Below are 22,705 nucleotides of genomic sequence, written 5' to 3' on the forward strand. Positions count from 1 at the left end.
GACACTGTCACGAGATGTGACGTGTCATAAAGGAACATTGATTTGTTGCTCCCCTACAGTAAATCACACAGCAAACATCTCCATTCAAATCCATTAAAATCCATTAATACAGGGCGTAGATTTTCAAACTGCTCTGACACTTCTGATTGAAGGCTTTGGCATTATTGATTCCTGACGTGAGCGGGTCGCTGTTTGTCAATCGTCAAGTAGCACCGTCATCTGAATGTCACCGGGTTTGCAGTGAGGTGGGAATCTGGCCAAGGTCACTGCTGAGTGGGATGAAGAAACGTGCAGTGCAGGCTGAATTTTGGGGGAAAGTGCCTCTGAATCATGCAAATGGCTTCATGAGCTGGGAGCTGCTGCCGTGTGACCTCGCGCTGAAGGACGGCTATTTACGGTACGCGGGTCAACATGTGAGCTCTAATGAGTGTCAGGGCATGGGAGGAAGGAGGTTTTCTGTGCTTTGTTTCTAAAGCTGTGTAGAATGGAAAAGTCAGAGGGATTTCACTGGGTTTTAAAGAAGCAGTAGTCTCTCTCTGCCATCTGTTTTGGAAGAGAGCAACTTACATACACATGTCATTCAGCGGAGCTTGCTGTCAGCAGCAACAATTTCTGCTGATGGGGGAACTTCAGGGAGAAGATTCATAACAAAAGTCTTTATTGTATAGAAACACACCATTCTTCTTGGGATCTTGCTTCCAAATGCCTTTAAGGACTGTGACTAAACCACTGTTTGTGCCTGAGATGAATGACATCTGAGTACAGAAGCTGCCTGGACTACGTTCCCCTGCCAGGCCGTTTTTGTGCAGTACAAGAGGGGACGGGAAAGTCCACCTGGTTTTACACCCTCCAATGCATCAAGACCTTTGAGATGTGATAAACTAAGTGAGTTAGGCTGATATGCTTCCTTGCCTGCTCTGATATTACTATAAGTCTTTCTGTTTTGTTTTTCTTTTAGTTCAAGTGAAGCTCTGATCTGAGTATGAAAGAAAAATCTTTGTTGTACAGCTGTTAATATTTGTTTAATATGTATTAATCCATTCACCTTGCTCTGTTTCTGAAACTGCAGCACAGCTATGCTCAGTTAATCACCTGGAGTTTCAAACTCCTGAGAGGCTGAATTTGTGGGAGATGGTGGGTGGTGTCTTTCCTGCAGCATATCTAAATCACAAGAATGTTGTAGCATTGCTCTGGCTGCCATGTGGTCCTTAAAAAGGCACAGTAATTACGTACTACATATTCATGATTGCAGGTACATGTGATCTGGAAAGCAGGTTGGAGGAAGTTTGGCATTTGGGTGGCACCTTCAAAAAGAAGAAAACCTGAAAGTTAATTGGAGAAAATGACAGTTCCCAGTTTACTGCTGTGCCTTCCGACAGCACTCGAGCTAAATACTCATTAGGATTGCACATGTGCATGCCCATGCTGTCTCGTTATTTTATTTTAACTTAGACTCCACATCCATTACCAGCTATGATTATTCATTTATTCAGCACCAGAAACTTGGGCAAAACAATGAGCGGAGGATAGATGACTAGATCCCAAAGAGTTTCAATGCGAGCATAGCTAAAACTTGAGTGAAAAATCACACCAGTCAAAGGGGATGGCCAGTGCTGCAGCAGTCCAACCCAAATCACACTTTCTGTAATGCCTTGCCGTTCAGATTGAGCCCGTTTGTTCTAGCTGACTGGCTTTTTCCTTGGAAGTGTGAAGCTCAGCATTTTCAGAGCAGTGTGAAATAAGGAATGTAGAAAAAGGACTTGGAGCAGTGAGGTGGCTAATTGAAAAATGCTCTTGGAGCCGTGCGCTCTAACAAAGAAGCTCTGGCAGGTTTTTATGAGTAAGTCGCTCCACAGTTGAGTTTTGATCTTGAATTTCAAATGAGTCGCATTTATTTTTTAATAGCAGCGTTTTGATAAAAAGGAACAATCCTCCTGTTGGTTACCATAATGTCTAAGTGGCCGTGACTGTCTTTCTAAAAGCAAATATAGAGAAACAAGAATAGACTGTTGGGTTCAGGAGTGTCCAAGTGTGTTATTTGAGTGTGTCTCTGTCTTCCAAGTGATGTGTCTTGAACTCAGCAGGTCTGTGAATGCTGAGGGTCTTTAGTCTTATCTTCATTTTGCTTGGACAGCTGAAATATGTTTCCATGGCCTCTGGATGGTCTTTCCTCAGGTCTTATTGATGGTGCTGTGCCGATCATTGATGATTTGTTGAATCCAAGAGAGACAACTGCAGTCACAAATGTAATGATGCTTCAAAGCAAAACAGTTCTATAAGCTACACCTCAGAGATGTCATTGTCTCGATCAGTTGAGGAATCTTGTCTGGTTTGCATTGCCTTGCAAGACTCTTGATTTTTTCCTCAAAGCATTTTGCTTTTGCCTTCAGCTGATAGCCCTCACTTCTGACAGAGCAACACTGCGCTGAAGGGAGGGCAACCAACAGGATGGAAGTGAAAAGCTGCTGATAGTGTGGCTTCTTCTGATCCCTGTCACATATTATGCAGAGTGAAATATAACACATCTGACTGTTTGATTCACTAATTTGACTTGTGGAGCACAGCTGGTAGGCAGGTGGACTGTTAAGAGACAAGACAAAGATCTAAGATCCGCAATCTTCTGAACTTCCAAGCAAAAAAAAAAAAAAAAAGCAGCCACAAAAAGCAAGATGTTTTATGCTGCTTGAACACCAAATGCTGTTGGAGGGATGGAGAGAAGTTTGGAATCAGAACTTTCTTGCTTTTGGATCTCTCTAACGTGATGGACTGTTGTGCATGTTTCTTTGCATAAATAGGAGGTGATTTTGTGTGTGTCATTCATCCCAAATGTATAAATTGAGAGCCTCTGAAGCATCTGAAACATCTGGAGAAGACCCAAGAGAGGAAACTGTGATTTCTCCAAACACAAAGATCTGTTCATTCATGAGATTCTCTGGTGTTCAAACAGAAAACAGCAACTCTGCTGTTTTCATTTAATGTTAGTTTCTAGCTAGTGCCACCCTTTTGTCTGTGCCATTCTGCACCACCACAATGACTTACTGGTGGACCTTTTGGGGAGATTTTCACCTGGCCCTGTCATCATTCAGTTGGAATAACTGCTCTCTGCTCCCAGCGGTCACATTTTCAGTCTCAGCTGCTTAAACGTACATATGGCACGTGACTAAAGTAACATAAAGATTTCAGCTTGTGCAGTTGCAATCCTGATAAAAATCTCCAGGCTGTCTCCATTGGTAGGTTCCATATAATGGTCAGAGGTGAGATTGGAAGGGGGAAGCAGGGAAGAGTGAGGAGTTCTACTTTATCTCCTCCGTATGTGAATACAGGCAAATTTTAAGAGTTTATCAACATTGGAGCAGAAGTAGTATGGACAGAACAGGGCTGAGAGGAGCCTCTCGACGACAACCAGTGCTGGTGTTTCTCTGTGAGGTCACTTTTGGGCTGGGTTCAGGATGAGTGGTAAAAGTTCTCCTGGTTTTTCCTGCATTTATCAGATAATTCCTGCCCTGCCCTGTGCAACCTGTTTGTTACGGGGTGATTACACTGGAATTTCTGACCTGATTTCCTTGTGGTGACATCTCAGGTCAGAGCAGGTTGCTTGGGAAGAGGTTTGGCTGGGGGTGTGTGCCCAAGACTGTTTACACCGGGAACTTTACACTACTGAACCTTCTGAATTCCATAAAATGCACAGGATTTCAGCGTGAGCAGGGAAATGCTGATACTGCCATTTGGCAGAGTGTGGAAATGCGGCCACAGGAGTTGGATCTCAGAGGGAAGAAGGTGTGAGTGAAAAAATAGCACAATTTTTTTCTCTCTTTCCTTGCAGACCACAGATGAGCTGGTGCTGCCTGTGCATATGCAGTGCCCAAGGTCTGCCACGTGTCAGGCGTGCAGGGCCAGATTGTCTTTCTCCCTACCAGAACATTTATGCTTTAATTTGGGACACGCGGTGGGAACTGATAGCGTCTTGTTTCAGAGAGAGACTTTCTGATAATCTCACTGGTATCAAGTCTCTGTGTGAGACACAAACTCCCAGCCCAAGCTGTATCCCAGCAGTCTGGGAGCTGCTCTGGAGTCAGGAGCTGTGCAAGGAGCCCTTGGCACTAGGCTGGGAGCTGCCAGCCCTTCTGTGATGCGATTAAACTATACCATGAACTCTTCAGTTCAGGGGGGACTCCTCCACATCGCCTTCTTGCTTGTCTGATTTAACATTTCTTATTGCACCCTGGAATTCTGGTCATGTTCCAGAGTCTTCATGTGAACTAGTGCCATTTAGGTGCCTTTTAATGAGTGAAAAAGGTGGAGGAACTCTATTAAAGGGGATTTGTATGATTTGCATGCCATTCCTTTGGTGTGCTGTGATAGTTTCTGTTATAAAATCTGTTAACCTTGTCTGTCATATCTATGTGCTGCTTGAGGAGGAGCCTCCGAGAAATGCAGGGCTTCCAAAATGTCCATTAAATACTGGACAGGTTTTTGAGTATTTTTAATTTACTGCATTTTGTCTGTGTTGGGCAGGGGTTCTCCAACAGATGAGTGCAGGCAGAGCTGTTTCACCAGAAATCCAGAACTAAAGCCTGCTGTGTTTTGGTTCTGGAAGAGCTCTACAAGCTTTCAGTTCATTGCAGTGTAATATCGCTCTTCAAACAAATCCCACCCAAACCTTCTCTGCAGCCAGTGAACTCCTTTGTACAGCTGAGAGAGCACTGCAGCAGCAAATCTGGGTCACAAACCCTACAAAGGACACACGACTCCAGATGACAAGTGCTCGTGTGCTCCCTGTTGCTGAAAAAGAGACTAAAATTAGCTTCCAACTCTTACTTGAATTAAAAATTACCCAAGGGGAAAAGAACTAATTCTCAAGAAGACAACTGTTATGTCTTAAACCCACACAGTCTCAGCCATGTATTGCTCCCAACTAAAGAACAGAAATGCAAAAATAAAAAAGTGGTAACCCAGGTTTTTGGGAGAAAGGGGATTTTGTTTTCCCTAGAGCGTCTCAGATGGGGAATATGAAGGAGGTTATTCGGGGCCCCAGATGAGTGTTCCAGTGCTGAACTCCATACTGTGCTGCAGCAGCATCTCTTCACTCTGCCATCTCCTAAACACCACAGTTTTTACCTGTGGAGTGCTGCCATATCCACATTTTGTCAAAATAAACCTTAACTACATGGGTTTTACAAGACCAATGAGTGAATTGGCTGCCAGCACAACTTTGTGCAGGATCAGCATTTTCCATAATCATATATAAAAAGTGATTATAGCAGACCAGAGAGTCTGAACATCTTTAAGACACAGTCTGATGCCAAATGCTGTCAAGAACACACAAATTTTTTAATATAGTTTAAGATTAAGGAAACAAATTGTGTGCCCAGCTTCAGGAATACCTTCTCTTTAAGGCATAATCTTTTATTTTGGAGCATTTGGCTTATACATCCTTTGCAGCTCTGGGGATCACCACCTCCAGCAGATCAGATGTAGCGATATTTTTCTTTATATCTCTGACTATTAAGGTTTTCTTTCCAAATGTTAAATAAAATGTTTTCCTAAGCAACAAGAACTATATGGAGCTGAAGGCAGATCACATTCTGTAGCAATAAAACCTTATGTACAGTACAGGAACAAAAAGCAAAGTGATTGTTACAAGTAGCTTTGCACAAAGATAAATTCCTGTATCCCAGAATACATTAAGTAGCTCTGCCTGCAGTCTAAATGCAGTATATTAACAATACTCAGTAATCTGTCCAGTATTTACTCTACATTTTGGAAGCTGTGCATCTCTGAAACAGAAAAAGTTTTCCTTGACCGAAGTCAACTTTACCACGAGGTGCTGATGGCTGAAGAAGGTCCAGCTGGGAGCTTTTTAGCTTCTGTTCCCTCCCTGGTGGGTGCCTTGCAGTCCTGCTGCTTGAAATGGGAAGTGAGGTCTGAAAAGAACATTCTCCCGTTCCATAATCTCCTTTTCCACGGTGTCCTCTCCTTTCTGTTCAGCTCTCTCTGCTGGGATTTTGCATAGCTGCCAGTTTTGTCTCAGACTTCTGTAATTACTGTCCTTGGTGGAGCTGTTTTAACCATGATTCTGGGGTAGAGGAGTCACTGCAACTTGAATTACCCAGACACGGTCTTTCTCCAAATAAAGTCCCATAATTATGGCCTGTGGGCATCTGTATCCTCAGTCACAGTGATGGAAATGTTAATAGAAAAAAACAGTGTTGGTAAACAAAAAGGGAGATGTGAAGTCCTTGGAGCCTGGTCTTCCCAAACAAAATCGGCCTTGTTCCGGGGGACAGATTGGGGTTGGATGCAAAGACAGAAGGATAGTTGGAGAAAATGGTACTTGTGGTTTGGTTGCTGCTTTAAAATGTTTAAAAGGTTTGTTTTTTTCTTGGTTTATTTTACATTTTAAAAATGCTTTTGTTTACCCTTTTTGCCTTCTAGCATTGGATGCCAGGGATTTGTAGAAAACCCAGACTAATTTAGAGGAGAAGGTCATGTTTGGCTCGAAGGTCCCTTTTTTTAGGTCTCTCTGGTGACAAGGCTTTACCTTCAACTCATCATCATTCCTGACTGTGGGTAGCTGATAGGATTTGAATGCTGCAAGTGGGGAGTGTGAAAAATTCCAGGGATGTTCTATGCACTGCTAGACAGAACTATATTGATTTAGGAGGAAATCCCAAGGAGGAAATAGTTCTTGTCAACTGATTACTACAAGTTACGGTTATGCTACTCTTGCAGACGCCTATAAATTAAACTGCCAACAGTTGGCATCTGCCACTGTCACAGTGCTATAGGTCATCCTTCCCTGGGAACTGAGTGATGCCAGAGTGACTTACCTGCCACAGAAATATTGAGGGAGGATTTGGGAATTGGGAGGAAGGCAGAGTGTGCTTGGGAGGCGTGTAAGTAGCCCCAGCGTGGAGAGGAGACTGAGGTCCTAGTGTGGGACAGAGGGAAGCAGTGCCTGACCCCCTGGCAAGCAGATATGGAGGGACTGTGGTACAGGAGCCCCCAGCAAAAGAGGTGCCCATGAGTGATATCATGACCTGAACTGTTATGTGCTAAATGTTTTCACGTGGTAGTGGTTCTTTTCATGCTGAAATTCCTTGAATTCTGTCTCCAGGTTGCTCTTTTTCCTCCCTCGACTCACGTGGAGGTATTATCTGCTAAAGCAGGGAAGAGGTCATGTTGATTTTCAGGGATATTTTCCTACCTCATACCTTGCCAGCAATGCAGCATCTGAGGAGTTTAAATTGGAATTAGCTGATATTTTCCTACTCTCCCAGGAATTCTGGAATCTTTGAAGAACAGCCCATCTATGTGGGCTGAAGGTAGTGAGCTTGAGGGATAATTGATTCTGTCTGGAAACCTCTATGCTGATCCCTAAAACCAGGAGGGAAGGATTGACATTGTTTACTGTCAGTGGGGATTTGTTTTTTTCGGCTTTTTCACTGGATAGTTTCAGCTCGGAGTAACTGAAGATGGATTGAGGTGCAGACCTAATCAGGAAGATGTGAAAAGATTTATTTTTCTTTACTTTACAGAAAAGGCCACAGATGGCTCTTTGCAGAGTGAAGACTGGACACTTAACATGGAGATCTGTGACATTATCAACGAGACAGAAGAAGGGTATGTGCTGGTTCAGCAGACTTTGAAAGGTCCCTGAACACAATCTTACTCAGCATGTGAGGAGGTGCAGCGAGGCTGGGGGCAGGTGCTCAAGGTTTGGATGCAGTTTGCAGATCAGTTGCTTAGTTTTCCTGCTCCTTAGACATTTCCTGCTCTTTAAACCTTTTGGAAAATACTGTATGATACAGTACTTGTAGGATCCAGGACCAGGTGCACCTACCATAGTAGGAAAAAATTCTTCACTGAAAGGGTGTTCAGGCATTGGGATACACTGCCCAGGGAAGTGGTGGAGTCACCATCCCTGGAAGTGTTCAAAAAACATGCAGATGTGGCACCTGGGGACATGATTTAGTGGTGGGCTTAGCAGTGCTGGGTTAGTGGTTGGACTCAATGATCTTAGAGGTCTTTTCCAACCTAAATAATTCTGTGATACATTCTGTGGTTTGTCTCTGCTTGGGAGGGCTGGCATGAAAAATGTATTCTCAAAGAGGGTGTCGAGTTTGTACGTCTGGGGTTCCTGATTTCAGCAGGTGTATCTCTTTGCAGTGCTGCAATGCCTTTAATTTCAGCTGTTTGTGTGGACAGCTTCTCTGATATACCTCCTTCAGCACCAGAAAGCTGTGCTGCTTGGCAGTCTGCAGGAGAACTGACCACTGCTCTTATGCCCTGGGCCTTTGAGTGGCTGTCAGGCTTCCCTGCCTGATCGACAGCCTGGATTTTTGGAGACTTCAGGCACTCCAGCAGTCCTGACTTCTGTGATACCTTGTCTCCTCACGTAATTCTCCATGATCTTGGTTGTAGTCAAGTGATCTGAAGTTAACACACATGCTTATGTCCAGATGGAAATGGTAAAGGATTCCCTTTCCCACGGTTTATGGGATGTGAAAAGCCCGTCTAAGCTGCCTGTTAAATGGTGTGTTTCTCCTTCAGGCCCAAGGATGCCATTCGAGCGCTGAAGAAGAGGCTGAATGGAAACAAGAATTACAGAGAGGTCATGCTGGCGCTGACGGTGAGTGGGGGCAGGCTGGAATGCCCCAAAGGGCAGAACCCTGCTCCTTTGTCATTTTCCTTTTCCTGGCACTCTCTTGAATGTGCACACTATTTCCTTTAACAGCCACTGCTTTGCCCTTTGCTTCTCTCCAATTGCCTCCTCACTTCCTTGGGGAGTGTTGCTGGAAGCTTTGCATAGCAGTTTTCTGACTCAATTGATTTCTGCTTTTTTCATGGCTCTTATTCTTCCCGAGTACTGTCTGAGGAAAGTTAAAGTAGCCCAAATGAGTCTGTTACTTCCTGAGGTTTTCCATTTTACTCTCGTCTCCCTGTGTCCAACCATTCCTCCACTCCAAGGCAACAGCTGTGGGCATATTTGCAAGTGAGGATGATGAACTTGCCATATTTTCAGCTTCATCAGTAGCTGATGCACAATTTCCCTTGGGAATGAATCTCTGTAGGAGACTTGCATTAATTTGCGCTGATCTAATTTCACTCAATAAAGTGTAAATTATATTCTGTGCATTTAGGCAGCGCTGCTAAAGGTGTGGGATAATTTGCCAGTGACCTTTCCTGCTGATGACTTTAGCTGGGGGTTTCCTGGGAAGTGCAGCACCCCTGAGCGTGGTGCTCTGTGCCACAGTGACCTGAGGAATGAGCAGCAGGAACTAGATGGAGTTATCCTGCTGTGGGAAGGTGATCTGTATGATTCTTTCACGGAACTCTTGTTGCATCTCCCTGACGAGGCGTAACCGCACTTTCTGTCTTCTTGCCATGTCCTATCCTGGATTGTCATTTTGACAGATTACCAAAGTCCAAACCATGAGATTATCCATTGTGCAGGAAAGAGAGAAATTCATCAGGAATGAGCCCGTGTCATCATGGCTGATGAAAGTAGCTGAAGTAGGAGAGTAATTACAGACTGCTCAATACGGAGTCGCAGTGGTTATTAGGCATGGCTGTAAGGAGAAGTGACGCCTTGGATTTATCTCCATGCTAATCATGTTCTTCAGAGAAAAATCAACAGCTGTTCTTCCATGGCAGTTGAATGGCAAGTGGAAGGTGCCTCCAGCTAGGTTGCAGGGGGAAAATGTGTCAAAGTATAACCTGTCAGAGCATTCACAGGGGAGTGTTTTGAATGAGTGAAGATCATTCACCTGAATTCCCAACTCTAAAACATGGCTTATAGCTCGGAGCAACTGGGTCCAGCTGTGTTCCAGGCACACAGAAAATGGTGGAGTGCCACAGCACAATAATATCTCACTGTGACAGGGTGTCCTCTGTCTTACCTGCTCCTGATGTGCTGCTGTGTACTTGGCTGTTCAGCTGCGCAGGCTGGAAAGTTCTGCTCTGAAGAGGAAGAAACTTTCTTTACCTTGAAAACAGGCAAAGGTGGATCACAGAAATGCCCAATATATTAATGGTGGGTGAGGTACAGCTAAATGTATGTATTGAGAGGAAGCTTTTTGGTAAAACTGGGGAAGAAGGGAAGAATTAAGAATATAAGTGTAATTTCTCCTCTATCTTCTTGCCCTCCCATCAAAAACTTTAAAATTAAATGGATTAAAAAATCAGATGCTATGTGTGTGATCAAGCTTTGCTCCAACAATGAATGGGTTTTTTTGTGTGTGTGCAGGTGTTGGAGACCTGTGTGAAGAACTGTGGCCATCGCTTTCATGTCTTGGTGGCAAACCGTGACTTCATCGATGGTGTTCTGGTGAAAATCATCTCGCCCAAGAACAATCCCCCCACTATTGTACAGGATAAAGTCCTAGCACTGATTCAGGTACCCAGCTTGTCTCTGCTTCCATATGTTGCTGCCTGAAATAAGACTGTCTGCTTCAATGCTACGCATCGCTAAACATGCTGTCATCGTTAAAAACGTGGCAAGGTTTTTATATATAAAATCAAACAATATATCCAGATTGGCAGGGAAGAGCAGACATGCACACACGTAGATATTTTATCCAGGGAGAACTGTCTGGATTTGAGTTAGAGAGATACCACTCTACTCTAAAACAGGAGGATTTAATAGAAGATAAATGGATGGCTTTGCAATTTAACAGTCATATCTTAGAAGCTGGAGACTTGCTGCTGCAGTGGGCTTGTCATCTGAGGCCAGGAGATTTCAGAGGCTCGTGCTTTCGGTGTCAGCTGCAGAACACTTGCCTTTCTCTGTCTGTTTTCCTGACCGTAAAATGGAGCTGTTTCCCTCCCATTAGAAAGCATTCTGCATTCCTTTCAGAGATGGTTATAGAAGAGTAAATGACCATATAGGAGTTAAAATGGTTTTGGTGTCTTTTCTCCGGTTATTGTGCAGTAAAAGCACGCTGTCAGATCCTTGCCTGCAGTGGGGAAGTTCAGACATGGGCCTGTCTGCCACTTCTCCTTCTGTGCAGCACAACAATAAACAGCCGTGTTAATTCCACAAACCATTAGCCACACATGAGGAAACATTGGTGCCTGCCTGGAGGAAATCTGACAATTATAGGAAGCTTTATCACTAAGCTTCCACAGGCTACTGCGTGCACCAGAGACTAAAAGACACTGCGTATTTAAAATGATATAAACCTGCTGCAGTGTTCCTTGTGGGAAGGTATTTACAAATGCAGAGCATCATTTGCCAGATATACTTCTGATTTTTATGGCAAAGCATGCAGTTGGATTTCTGCTGGTTTATTTGTTATTAGGATACAGGGATAGGGCATCGTTAGAGCATGACTGTGTAAATAAGTGATTTTCAAACAGAAAATAGGCAGGGTGATGGAATTAGGTGGGCATTGCATAGGGGTCTGTGGGGCCCCTTTATTTCTGGTCTCTGATTTTAAGGCTTTTTTTTTTTTTAAATAGCACAAAATTAATTAAATTATTAAAAGCAATTCTTGTGCATCTGAGTGAGCCCTCCAGTGTCTGCCTGTTTGCAGTGACCAGGAGATGAGGTTAAATACTGTCACATAAAGGGAAACTGGGTGTGTTTCCATATTGTTTTAGAGAATGCTGGTTATGCTGGGTCTTAGATTTAAATGGATTCCCAGTCATCAGTGCAGCTAAGAAGTAAGTGTTTGTAACATAATCAGAAAGCCACAGTCATTGCCTCAGTGTATTAAACAGAGCTTTATCTGAGGAGACTTAGTGCAGCAGAGCTAAAAGCCTCACTCTGGGTACTAAATGCCTTTTGATATAAAAAGCCTGAAAATTATGACGGTTGCCTGTGGGTGGGTTCTGTTAGTGTCTCTTTAGCTGGAGGTGGTAGGGGACTTTGTTTTCCAGACTGCCTGACAAGTTGGAAAGAGTGATTGCAGTAGCTCATCCCAGGTGCCCTATGGACTCACTCCCCCAAAATACCTCCTATGTCGTGACCACTTCACTCAGCTTAGACTTTGCTCTGTGGAGCTCCCTGGGGTTGGAGTTAACCCCCTTCTGGGGGGCTGATCTCAGCTCTGCTCCACCAACGTTGCATTTATCCCTTTCTGTGTCCCTTTTACAATTTGGTATCGGGGAATTAATAAGAACAGAAATGAGAGGATTGATAGCCCAGACTTGGAAGCATGGAAAAGAGCTGTACAAACAGTGTGTGTCTTCAGCCACACAGCTCTGGTATTCCTGGGCCTTTCCATAACAAGGGTAGATAAAGCTGCCATCCAATTTCTTATCTAGAGACTTGACTGTTTTGAGATGTTGAGCATCTTGTGTCTCACTTTCTGAACCTATTTCTCAGTGTACATGAATGAGTATGTGTTACATAGTGCTTATCCTTCCTTCTTTACCCTTCTAAAAGGCCTTGGAAATATCCCTTGTTGCTGTGCCCCTGGTAAGAGCTTGCCTGTCACCTCAGAGCTCATGCAACTTACTGCAAAGTAGCTGAGCACCCTCATCAAAGGTGTGAAGCACGGGAAGACTTTTAGTTGCATACCAAATTCTTTTGAGGATATATGTAGTAAAAAGTGTCCAACACTGGCAAAATTGTCTTGGGACGGTCCCTGATTTAGGGGTTGGATTTACAATGGTATTTAATTAACCTGTTTGGGCACACTGAGGATCCAAGTGGGATTTATACAGCAGCATCCTGAAGTATCTACCTTTGATAGCCTGGTCTAGAGTCTTGGAAGATCTGAATTGAGTGTCACCTCTGTCCTGCACCTGTTTTGACAATGGGCAGGTCTCCTAAGCTCTAGTGTAGCTCCTTATCCATAAAGCAAAGCTAATATTACTGTTGCCTAGTTGGATTGTAAGCTGTCTAGAACAGGGATTGTCTTCAATGTGTGTAGACAGCACTTAGGACAATAGTGTCCTGTCCTGCTTGTGACCTCTGAGAGACACTAATACAGATAATGCTCCCAGCTCAGGTGAGGAAGAATAGAAATGGAAGTGTCTCCTTTCTCCAGGGCAGAGAGTTGCAGAAGAGAGAGAATACATTAAAAAGGTGGAGTGCAAATGAAGTGAGTTCATTTTGCAAAATCTACAGGAAGCCAGTGAAAGAGGGCATGCATTAGTACATCTTCTTGGACAAACAAGCCAAGTCAAAAGTTGGGGGTGGCAATGCAGCATATCTTGGCCTCTGACTTTCTTTTGAGTGATGATTATTAAATAGAGCATTCCTTGCCTAACATTTTCCACTCTTGCTTGCAAATAGAGTTGAAGTGGGGAACACCATTATGTAGAAGTATCATTAAGATGACTTGTGATGTAAATTGAAAATGCAGTGAAAGAGTAAAGTTGAAGTTACTTGTGCCATCAAAATCTTTTTTAGAACTGGGGATGGTTTGCAAGGTCAGTTCCAAGGAAACAATGGCTGTGTGCAGTCTGAGCTGTTTTCTCTGGCTCAGGCAGGGCTGTCTGGGCTTGCACTGCATCAGAACAGTTGATGCAGTTAATTTACTCCTAACAAAGCTGAGAAGCAAACCCAGGATTTCAGCTTGCACCTGATAATGGATTGTCTCCTTGACATGGAGGGTAGGAAATGCTCTTTCTCAGAATTGAACAGAAGAGGAATGCAAGTTAAATATTAATATTATTTCTTATGTTGCTTTGCTATCTTTGATTTCTCTCCTCTCAAATATCAGAAGTGATTAAAAACAGCTTTTAAAGTAAAAATAGTCAAAGAACTAGTGTAAAAGTGATGACTAAATGAATTAAGTTCAGAGCCCACACACCCGTCTCGCAGTAGTTCTGGATCCAGCATGCTGATACTCTGCCTCACATATGTGGGGGTTTGTGGAATGCTTCATTTTTTAATGGAGTCATAATATTTCAGTTTCTCCTTCCTCTAAATTTTTAATATTTGGCTGATTTCCAGCACAAGGGAGAGGGGGTTGAGGCTTTCAGGGTACTGTGCTCCCAGCAGCTCCGTGAGTGCGGGAGCCTGGCTAGCCAAGAGAGGCACTTAGCACTCCCACTGAAGGGAAAGCTCAAATGTGAATTGAAGTCTTTTTAGACACCAGAGAATTCATGCAGGAGAGATATTATGAGTGTTCTGGCTGTGGGAAATTCTCCCTTTTAAACTTGTTCTTTGTGCCCCACCGGGGTGTCTGAGTGTTGGATGTGCTCTGTAGGAACCCGGGCGCCGTTAGTTCTGCTGCTCAGGGACTGCCTGTTTCACAATACAAGAACCTCAGAAACTACCTATTTTTATGAAGTTTGGTCCAAATAAAACACTGAAGAGAACGTGACAGCTGTGTTTTTTTCTTTGGCAACAAATGAGGATGCTTCACAAAGTGAATGGAGGTTACTGAAGATTATTGTATGACTTCATGAATTTTGCTTAGATCAATCGAATCTTTCACACAGACTTTTCCTGGTGGGTCATATGCCAGAAAGATCAGCATTAATCACTGCTGAGGAGAGGAGATTGGAAGAGGCTTTAATTTTGTTCACAGATTTTGATGATGTCAGGCACTGTGCAGAGCTGCTGTGCACTAACTTCTGGTTTTTATTTGAATAAAATCTGTATGTGACTGTCTTAATAATATTTGCAGGATCTTTTAGACCAGGTCTGATGATTACAGCTTCCCTTTGAAGCTGAAATACATGAAAGCTTTTATAGTCAGTATCTGAGGTCAGGGTGGAGCTGGAGCTTTGGAAGGTTTATGGATGCTAATCCCTCGTGTTTTCCAGGCTTGGGCTGACGCCTTTCGAAGTAGCCCTGATTTAACTGGAGTGGTGCATATTTATGAAGAACTCAAGAGGAAAGGCATCGAGTTCCCCATGGCAGATCTTGATGCTCTGTCTCCAATACACACACCACAGAGGGTAAGCTGCAGCACTGCAATTCCAGGGATATTTTCCCAGGATGTCTAAGCAGTTGGATAACTACTTGTTTTTCCCCTCCTGTTTGTCTGAGTTTGGCTCATTTTCTCACTCCTGGAAGGACATTTTAATAGGGAAAGGACATGTAGGAGAAGCATAATACAGACTGATAAGCAAACGGTATCTCCTCCCTTGAGTCAATCATCAGAGAAGGGGAAAAGAGTTTGCAACACTTATCTTATACCACAAAACCACCAGACAAATGCACCTAATTTGTTCAAAGAGAACCCAGCAGGATATGTGACTGAGATTTACTTCTTTTGCTCAAAAGTGTGGTGTTTTCTGTTGGTGATACCCCTGAGCCTGTCCTTCAGGGGTGCACAGGCTGAATCTCACACTGATCATCCCATGGTAATGTGAGGTTTTACACCTGTGGAAAGTTAAGTCTGGAAAGTTGACAGAACTGCTGCTAAGAAGTAACTTAATGATCACAGGTGTTCTGATTATTCACTCTGAAAGCTGAAGTTAATGAATCTTTGAAGCGGCAAATCCAAGTGATCAAGGACTGAGAGATTACAATTCTTGTGTCAAGGTTAATTAAATTCAGTACCTTTGTATCACATCATTTTTTTGTGTAAGCCTGCAACTTAAAATAATTTATAATTAGTTCTCTTTGGCTCTTGTTTTTATTTTGCTTATCATTTTTCTTGTAAAGGTAAATGGACTTAAATGCATGTGGGTTGGGTCAAAAGATATGGGTGTGGAAGATTGCTGGAGCTGCCTGTTTATGGGCTGTCCTGCCAGTGTGTTCTCGTAGCTGCACTGACCTTTCCCGCAAGGTGCAATTATGGTCTATATTTGAGCCTGTTTGGCCCGAGGTTGCTGATAAAGCAAGTGCTGTCCCAATTCAGCTTTTGAACTCGTGTCTTTCTGATGTGGCAGAGTGTTCCTGAAGTTGATCCTGCAGCAAATATGCACAATTCACAGTCTCAGCAAAGGATGAGCAGCAGCTCTTATTCTTCGTCCTCCCCGACGGCGTATTCTGCTCCTCAGGCCCCAGCCTTGAATGTGACTGGTCCCATCACTGCTAATTCTGAACAGGTATTGGCATCATGATTCTTTCAAGTGAGACTCTTCCAGCAAGTCAAATTAGAAACCAATCTGCAGAGGAACTTTCATTTTAACTCTGTGGACTTTGTCTCATAGGTCTGGCTCTACTTAGTAATCTTTCCTCCCATTATGCTGTAAAATCTGGGCTTTGGATGTGTCTGTGTGACCAGTCCACTCAGCAGTAATTTAGCAGTTATTATCCCCTCTCCTTTAAAGGCCCAGAATGTCTTGCAGATGCAGGAAGTCAAGCCCTTGCAAACACCCTAATATAGAAAACAGAATTTTCTTTTCTCCCTGTAAAAAATAATAACTTTAGAGCCAAAGATCCTACTTAAAATGTGTACGCTTTCCCCACACTGGAGTGAGGCACGCAAGGTGTACCACAGCCAAGGTCTGGTTTTAGATGCTGTTTTCATTTGCTTCCCTTCAATACAGGCACAGCACATCTGGGCTAGTGATGATAGTTCTTTTCTTTTTCTGTTCCTTTTCTAAAATTCTCTCCTGGGTAAACTTTTTATCTTTACTTTTTGTTTTTCCCCGCTAGAATGTCTGGAGCCTCAGATATCAAGTCAGACAGAACGAGAGATATCTCAAAGTCAGTTCTTGAAAATGAACTGCTTAAACCAAAAGATTATGCAGCGTTTTGTTGTCTTTTTACCCAAATTCAGATTGCCCGGCTGCGCAGTGAACTGGATATTGTTCGTGGGAATACAAAAGTGATGTCTGAAATGCTGACAGAAATGGTACCTGGACAGGAGGATTCCTCAGACCTTGAGTTACTCCAGGTAACAGTTTCCTCCAAATATGATTTTGATCCTTTCTGTGCTTGAGTTTCCCAGGGGGTGGGTTTTGTTGTAACTCATTTCACAAACTGGATTTGCTTGGTTTACATAATGAATGTGGGCTGTGCTTGACCCTGGCCAGTCTCATCACGTGATGTTCTTCATTTGTTAAAGCTTCCAGTGACAAGAATTTCCTGACTTCCCTTGAAACTTGTTCTTTCCTCTTTATGTAGCCAGAATTTTTTTCCAGTGTTGAATATCAGGTCTCCTTTACCACAAAGCAGCTTAGAATTGTCATGGGCTCTATAAGCCCTGAGCATCTCTGTTTCTTTTACATCCTCCATCATCACTTTTACAGTGTCAAAGCATTCCCAGTCACTGTGCAGGAAAAAACACTCCATATTTCCAGCTGGACTAAATAATGCCAAGGGTCTGTGGATTCTCTGCCAATTGAAATCTTATATATGAACAAAATGTCTTTCCAGAAGCTGTGTTCTCAGGGTCTTAAGGCGGGTGCTCAGGTGAAGTTTCAGAGTGTCCAGAGGGTAATCAGAAGGGATTTCTTTGCTGGAAAATCTCAATCCATTGAAGCATTTAGTATTTCAAGAGGGAAAACAGTATAAACTGAGTTCATGTCTTGGGCTTCACACCTGTTTCCTAAGGCCACTGGTCACGGAGTGGCCTTTTGGCTGAGGAAGGTCATACAGTCCCACATGCAGCACAGATGAGGAGCACTGAGATCTGACATTCCAGCTGCTGCCCTTAACGTGGTATTTGCCTTTCCAGAGCTTCAGAAATAGCCTTCTGTTTTGATCCTCCAGCAGGGAGGATGGGCTCCCACAGCAGTCCATTCGGAGGAAGGCAGGGAATTGCTCTCTGTGATACATCAGAGTTTGAAATCCATCCAGGAACTGGTCTCTCCCATGCAGTGGCATTGTGTGTTTGTCTCAGAGCCATCATGGCAGCTGATGAGAGGCTTTGCAATAAAGAGCCTTTCAGTTACTGCCCATTTGGGTCAAACTGCTCAAAACAAAAGAATTTTCCAGGAAACCATGACAGGCTGAAACAGCGTCGAGCAGTTTGCTTACATTCAGAAACAACCACCAACATCTTGACAGCATAACCTTACAGCATAGCTTTAAGGTGAAAGAATTTGATCATAAAATGGAGTGACAGCAACGATCCTTTATCCCAACTGGTTCCCTTCTTTGACTGATGCAGCCTAAATCTGAATCACAGAGCTGGGGAGAACCTGTTTTTGATCACAAAGGATGGTTAGCCTTTTGAGAGCTGTGAGCTGGGTGCTGCATGCAAGGACTCCCTGCTTTGAGGTTTATATAGCCCTCCTCCTTAAATAATTCCTGACATTTTCTCCAACAATCAAATGTAAACAGCCTGCTAGAGAGCCAACTCTGAGCAGAATAGATAGGTACTGTCAGCCCTCTCGGAAAGGCAGCAAACAAACCTCTGAAATGTCACAATCTGCTTCGAAAGTGATGGGATCAAAACTGACATTGGAGAACACATTCCTCAAGCTGTTAAGGCAGCTGGATTGCACTAGGTGAAATTTATCCAGAGCTTAGGATGTCATACCAAGCAAGGAAAACAAACACATTTTTGCTTTCATCCCGAAGGTTGTGTACCAACAAGTCGTCCTTGTTTAGTGCTGAATTTTTGCTGTGAAGTGGAGCTGGGAGGGGTGGAAGATGACAGAGGGACATGCTTTAGCTGGAATGTCAGTGCTCACTGAAGTAAAACCGTGGGCCTGATCAGAGGCACCCTGCCATATGTCACGTTTCTTCTTGCAGTCCTCCTCAGCAGACCAGTCTGACCTTTGTTCTGGAGGCCTTTCAGGAGTACAGAATTCTGCTAAGTAATTGGTGATGGAAGAGATGTCCTGGAAGCTTGAGAACTCCTGGTCTAGGCAAACTCAGATCTAAATTTCTTGATGAGAGACTTCTAAAATAAATGCCCTCACTCTGTATTCCTTAAAATGTTCTTCTGAAACTCCCCACTGCCTTTGTGCAGTCTCTTGTCTGTGCACTTACTCAGTGGAAGGGAACATCTCTCTGTGTGGTTCAGGTGTGTGGAACACACAACTTTTTATGCTCCTGGTTCTTGTTTTGTCTTCACCCTCATTTTCTCTGTAGTTGGTGAGTTCTCTGTCCTCAGCACTTCTCTTTCTAGCACCCACTTTTAGTACTTGTAGCCCTGATGAATAATTTTTTCCCCACTTCTTCCACCATGCACATCATTTCGTTTTTAAGGATGGTATTGCCAAAAAGATTGAATCTTCCTTGAAAGCTGTTGTATTAACGTGTTTTATTCTTAAAACAGATGACTGTAACACAGATATTTATTTTCTGAAGTACTCAGAGTTAAAGAAGAATCAGGAAGTCGAATTGTAAATAGGCTCTCAAGGTTTTATGCCATCATCTCTTGAAGGGCGTTTGATTAGATGTGCTTTTGGGTGACATTTAATCATGCAAAGATAAACTTGTCTTAGTGTTTCTCAGCTGGGGGATATGTTTGGCTGTGAGCAAAGCTCAACTAAATCTACTTATTGCTTGTTGCTTATCAGAGTGTGTGTGCACAATGCATTCCTCCTAGGAACTGAACCGAACCTGTAGAGCCATGCAGCAGAGAATTGTGGAGCTTATCTCACGAGTGTCCAATGAAGAAGTCACAGAGGAGCTGCTGCACGTGAATGATGATTTAAATAACGTCTTCCTCCGATATGAAAGGTGGGGCACCTTTCCCATCCACTATTTACATTCATTCTGGGTTCTCACTTAAATATAAAATAGGTCAGTTGGCAAGATGGGGCCAATGGTCCAGCATAACACAGGGAAGCATTTACAAAGTCTTTTTGTGGTCTTTTATGGTACCATGCCTGTTTCAGCTGATTCCTTTAATACTATGATTTGGGGTTTTTTTTTTTGGTCCTGCCATTGAATTTTTGTGGGACACATCCATAAAATGCAGGGCAACCTTGTGCAAAACTCTCTGAACTAGCTGCAAGTCCCCGTTGTGCAGGGCTGTACAGATGTAGGGACTTGGGACCAAAAATAGCACAGCCACAGTCTCTAGTTCCCTTTGCCAGCCTGGGCTCTGCACAAATGCCTCTGCTGCTTCCTGGCTTAGGGAGGCTCCTGTGAGCTGACTCTGTCCTCTGATCTCTCCACTTCCAGAGCTGGTGCAAAGGGAGGTGGCTGAGGTGGGCGGGAGCTTAATGCATGTAAGGGTTTTGTTTTTAAGTAACACTTAAAATCTTGGGAAAAAATAAAAGCCTGTCTTGCGTAGAACTGATGTTTTGAAGAGCTGGTCTGCAAGAATCATCCCCAGGGACAGGACTTGGGGCACAGGACTTTCGACATGTCAGACAAAGGCGCTGTCAGGCACATCTGCTGCAGGAGGTGACACGTGATGCAGCAGTCTTGGGAAAGTTTAATCTTCCCCTTAATGACAGGCCTGGGGAGCGAGGCACTAAAAGAGTACCCTTTGTTCCTTGCTCTTAGCACAGGGCTTTGTTTCTCAAGCCTTTAAAAATAAATTAGACTCCAGATCTGTGAATTTGTGCTGTCACGGCAAAGGCTGGAAACACGACTCGGTGGCCTCGATTTCGCCTTTGATTCAGTCGTTCAGAGGAGATCGGGGCAAACTTTGAAACAAACGCCGGCTTTTTGTGTGAAATGGTGTGTGTTTCATGCAGGATTGCACAAGTGGGAGAGGGTGACTGTCAGTAAGGCTCAGTCTGGTCACCCTTAATAGTTTTTCTGTTTTCCTCCATCTGCGACTTTGCTGGCTGGGGCTGATGTGTTTGTAGTCATTATTCAGGGAAGGCGAGCTGAGTGATGTTAGCAAGCTGTTTGTGGTGTGGGCTGAGCGTTCAATAAATTCCAGTTCCTCCTCTGCTATTCCAAAAGCTCCACATCCATCATGCTGATTTCTAGCAGGGCGACCAGGCTCTGTCAGTGACTCAAGCAGGAGCTCTGGCCTTCACTGTGAAGCCTTGGGATGTAAATGAACAGAAGCCTTTTGGTGAGAAATGAGGTGGGAGGTGTCTTAGGTTTCCAGCAAAGGGAGTTGGATTTCCAGTAATAGCAAACACCCACGGTTTCCTAAAATTGAAATTTGGGCCAGAATTTGGTTTTGCTGCCTTTTAAGTCTGCATTTTCCACTGTTACATTAAGAAAACATTTTAGTTTGCTTGAGATTCCCTGTTGTATTTTGTCCATCTGGGAGAAAACCCAGAGGATTATATGCATATTATGGGCTTTTTACTGAAAAGAGAAGTTACATCTGAAACTAATTTTGAAGGAGGAAAAATTCAAACCTCCAAGAAATCATGGAGCTTTTCCTGGTAAAGAAGGAGATTGGACTGGCTTCAGTCAGGCCATGGGAGCAGGTGATTCCCCTGCTGTTTTGGCTTCATAGAATCACAGAATGCTTTGGGTTGGAAGGGTCCTTAAAGCTCAGCTTGTTCCACCCCCCTGCTGTGGGCAAGGACACCTTCCACTATCCCAGGTTGCTCAGAGCTCAGCCTGGCCTTGAAGACTTTCATGAAAGCCTGGTTTAGGGTTGTGGCCCTAGATGCACAGAGTAGAGACCAGACCTTGACTAGCCAGGCATCTTCCTCTAAGAAGGAAGAGGTTTTTATGCAACATCATTACTTTTCCTTCTTGGAAAGTACCAACCAATTTAAACATAATCTTGGAGCATCTTTGAGTTGACCCATAAAGTTCTGAGCAATGCTGACCTGATCATTGTCCCTCTTGCCACGTGTGCCTGGGTCAGACTGTGCCACACACATATGGCTCCTCATTTACATTATTGCAGCAAGAGGGAGCTGGTAAGTGGGAGTAAGATGTGCTGCTGCTCAGCTCGTTGAGCTGTGAGCATCAATCCTGCTGCATTTCCTCCTATCCCTTAACTAACACAACAGTCTATCACAGAGCACTTAATGATTAATAACCCCCTGAAACCAGAAGACAAATCCTACAGTGTTCTTCAGGCATGTTTGTCCTGCGAGATCAGATTAATCAACTTAAAATCCACACTTGCCAAGAGTGCAACTTCTCAACTATCCTCCCTTTGTCCTGCCTTGGAGTTAAAGCTTTCAGGCTTCCCCTTTGAACCAGAGAAAACTACATGTCATGGCTTGGTCATAAACTCCTAGTTTTCATTGTTTTATTGGTGGCTTTGATAACCCATGTTGGTTTTGGGTTTTTTCCAAACAGATTTGAACGATACAGATCGGGACGTTCAACACAAAACGCCAGCAACGGAGTAAGTACCTCACTCCATTTATTATGTCAGCAGCTGCACCATACTAGCTGTAGTAATACCAGTAGTATCACACCTTTTGCCTGTCCAGCCCTGTGCCCTGCCTGTGGTGGCTAATGGTGGATACCAGGAAAAGAGCATAAGGATGTGACAAACCCCAGGTGACAACTTTTAGCTCAGGAAGTCGCTTCACTAAAACATCTCTGTGTTTACAATCCTTGATGAATTTTGTTCCTCTGTTAACTTTTTTTGATTGCTTTTGAGTCAGTGTGGACTTTAGGAGTTCACAGTGTCCTTACAGTTTCACTATACATTTTTCCATATTTATTTTACATTTATATATAACAAATATTTTGTTTACATTTGATCAAGTCACTTAATGATTTTTGTTTGCTCCACCTAATTCTTCTTCACTGTGTCTTACAATACCACTGTTCAGGTTAATTTTCTTCCTGCCACTCATAATTCTAGGAGCCACTCTCCTCTCCTATTTAAGCAGCCCCTTTCCAAGCAGAAGAGTTCTAATTATTCTTTCACTGAAAACTGTTTTGTAGTTGTTTTACAGTGTTCAAGGTCTGAGTTCATGATGAATTGTACTTCTATTACATTTTCTATTCTGCATTCTCATAACTATTTCCTCTATTTACTTTGCTTTACCCCTTCTCCTG

General features: G+C 43.5%; 1 protein-coding gene across 5 annotated transcripts in view; it reads left to right on the forward strand.

Moving 5' to 3' along the window:
* TOM1L2 (target of myb1 like 2 membrane trafficking protein) overlaps nt 1-22,705 on the forward strand; it is a 57,625-nt gene that overhangs the window by 12,046 nt on the left and 22,874 nt on the right. For all 5 annotated transcript variants that reach the window (XM_027683824.1, XM_027683823.1, XM_027683825.1 and 2 more), the window contains exons 2-9: nt 7,539-7,623; nt 8,554-8,632; nt 10,250-10,399; nt 14,728-14,862; nt 15,802-15,960; nt 16,638-16,754; nt 19,362-19,495; nt 21,992-22,040. In XM_027683824.1, the coding sequence (XP_027539625.1) occupies nt 7,539-7,623; nt 8,554-8,632; nt 10,250-10,399; nt 14,728-14,862; nt 15,802-15,960; nt 16,638-16,754; nt 19,362-19,495; nt 21,992-22,040 (908 nt within the window). The remainder of the gene's footprint in view (nt 1-7,538; nt 7,624-8,553; nt 8,633-10,249; nt 10,400-14,727; nt 14,863-15,801; nt 15,961-16,637; nt 16,755-19,361; nt 19,496-21,991; nt 22,041-22,705) is intronic.

Source organism: Neopelma chrysocephalum, unplaced genomic scaffold (assembly GCF_003984885.1).
Source record: "Neopelma chrysocephalum unplaced genomic scaffold, ASM398488v2 Primary Assembly neopelma1_65, whole genome shotgun sequence".
Taxonomy (NCBI): Eukaryota; Metazoa; Chordata; class Aves; order Passeriformes; family Pipridae; genus Neopelma; species Neopelma chrysocephalum.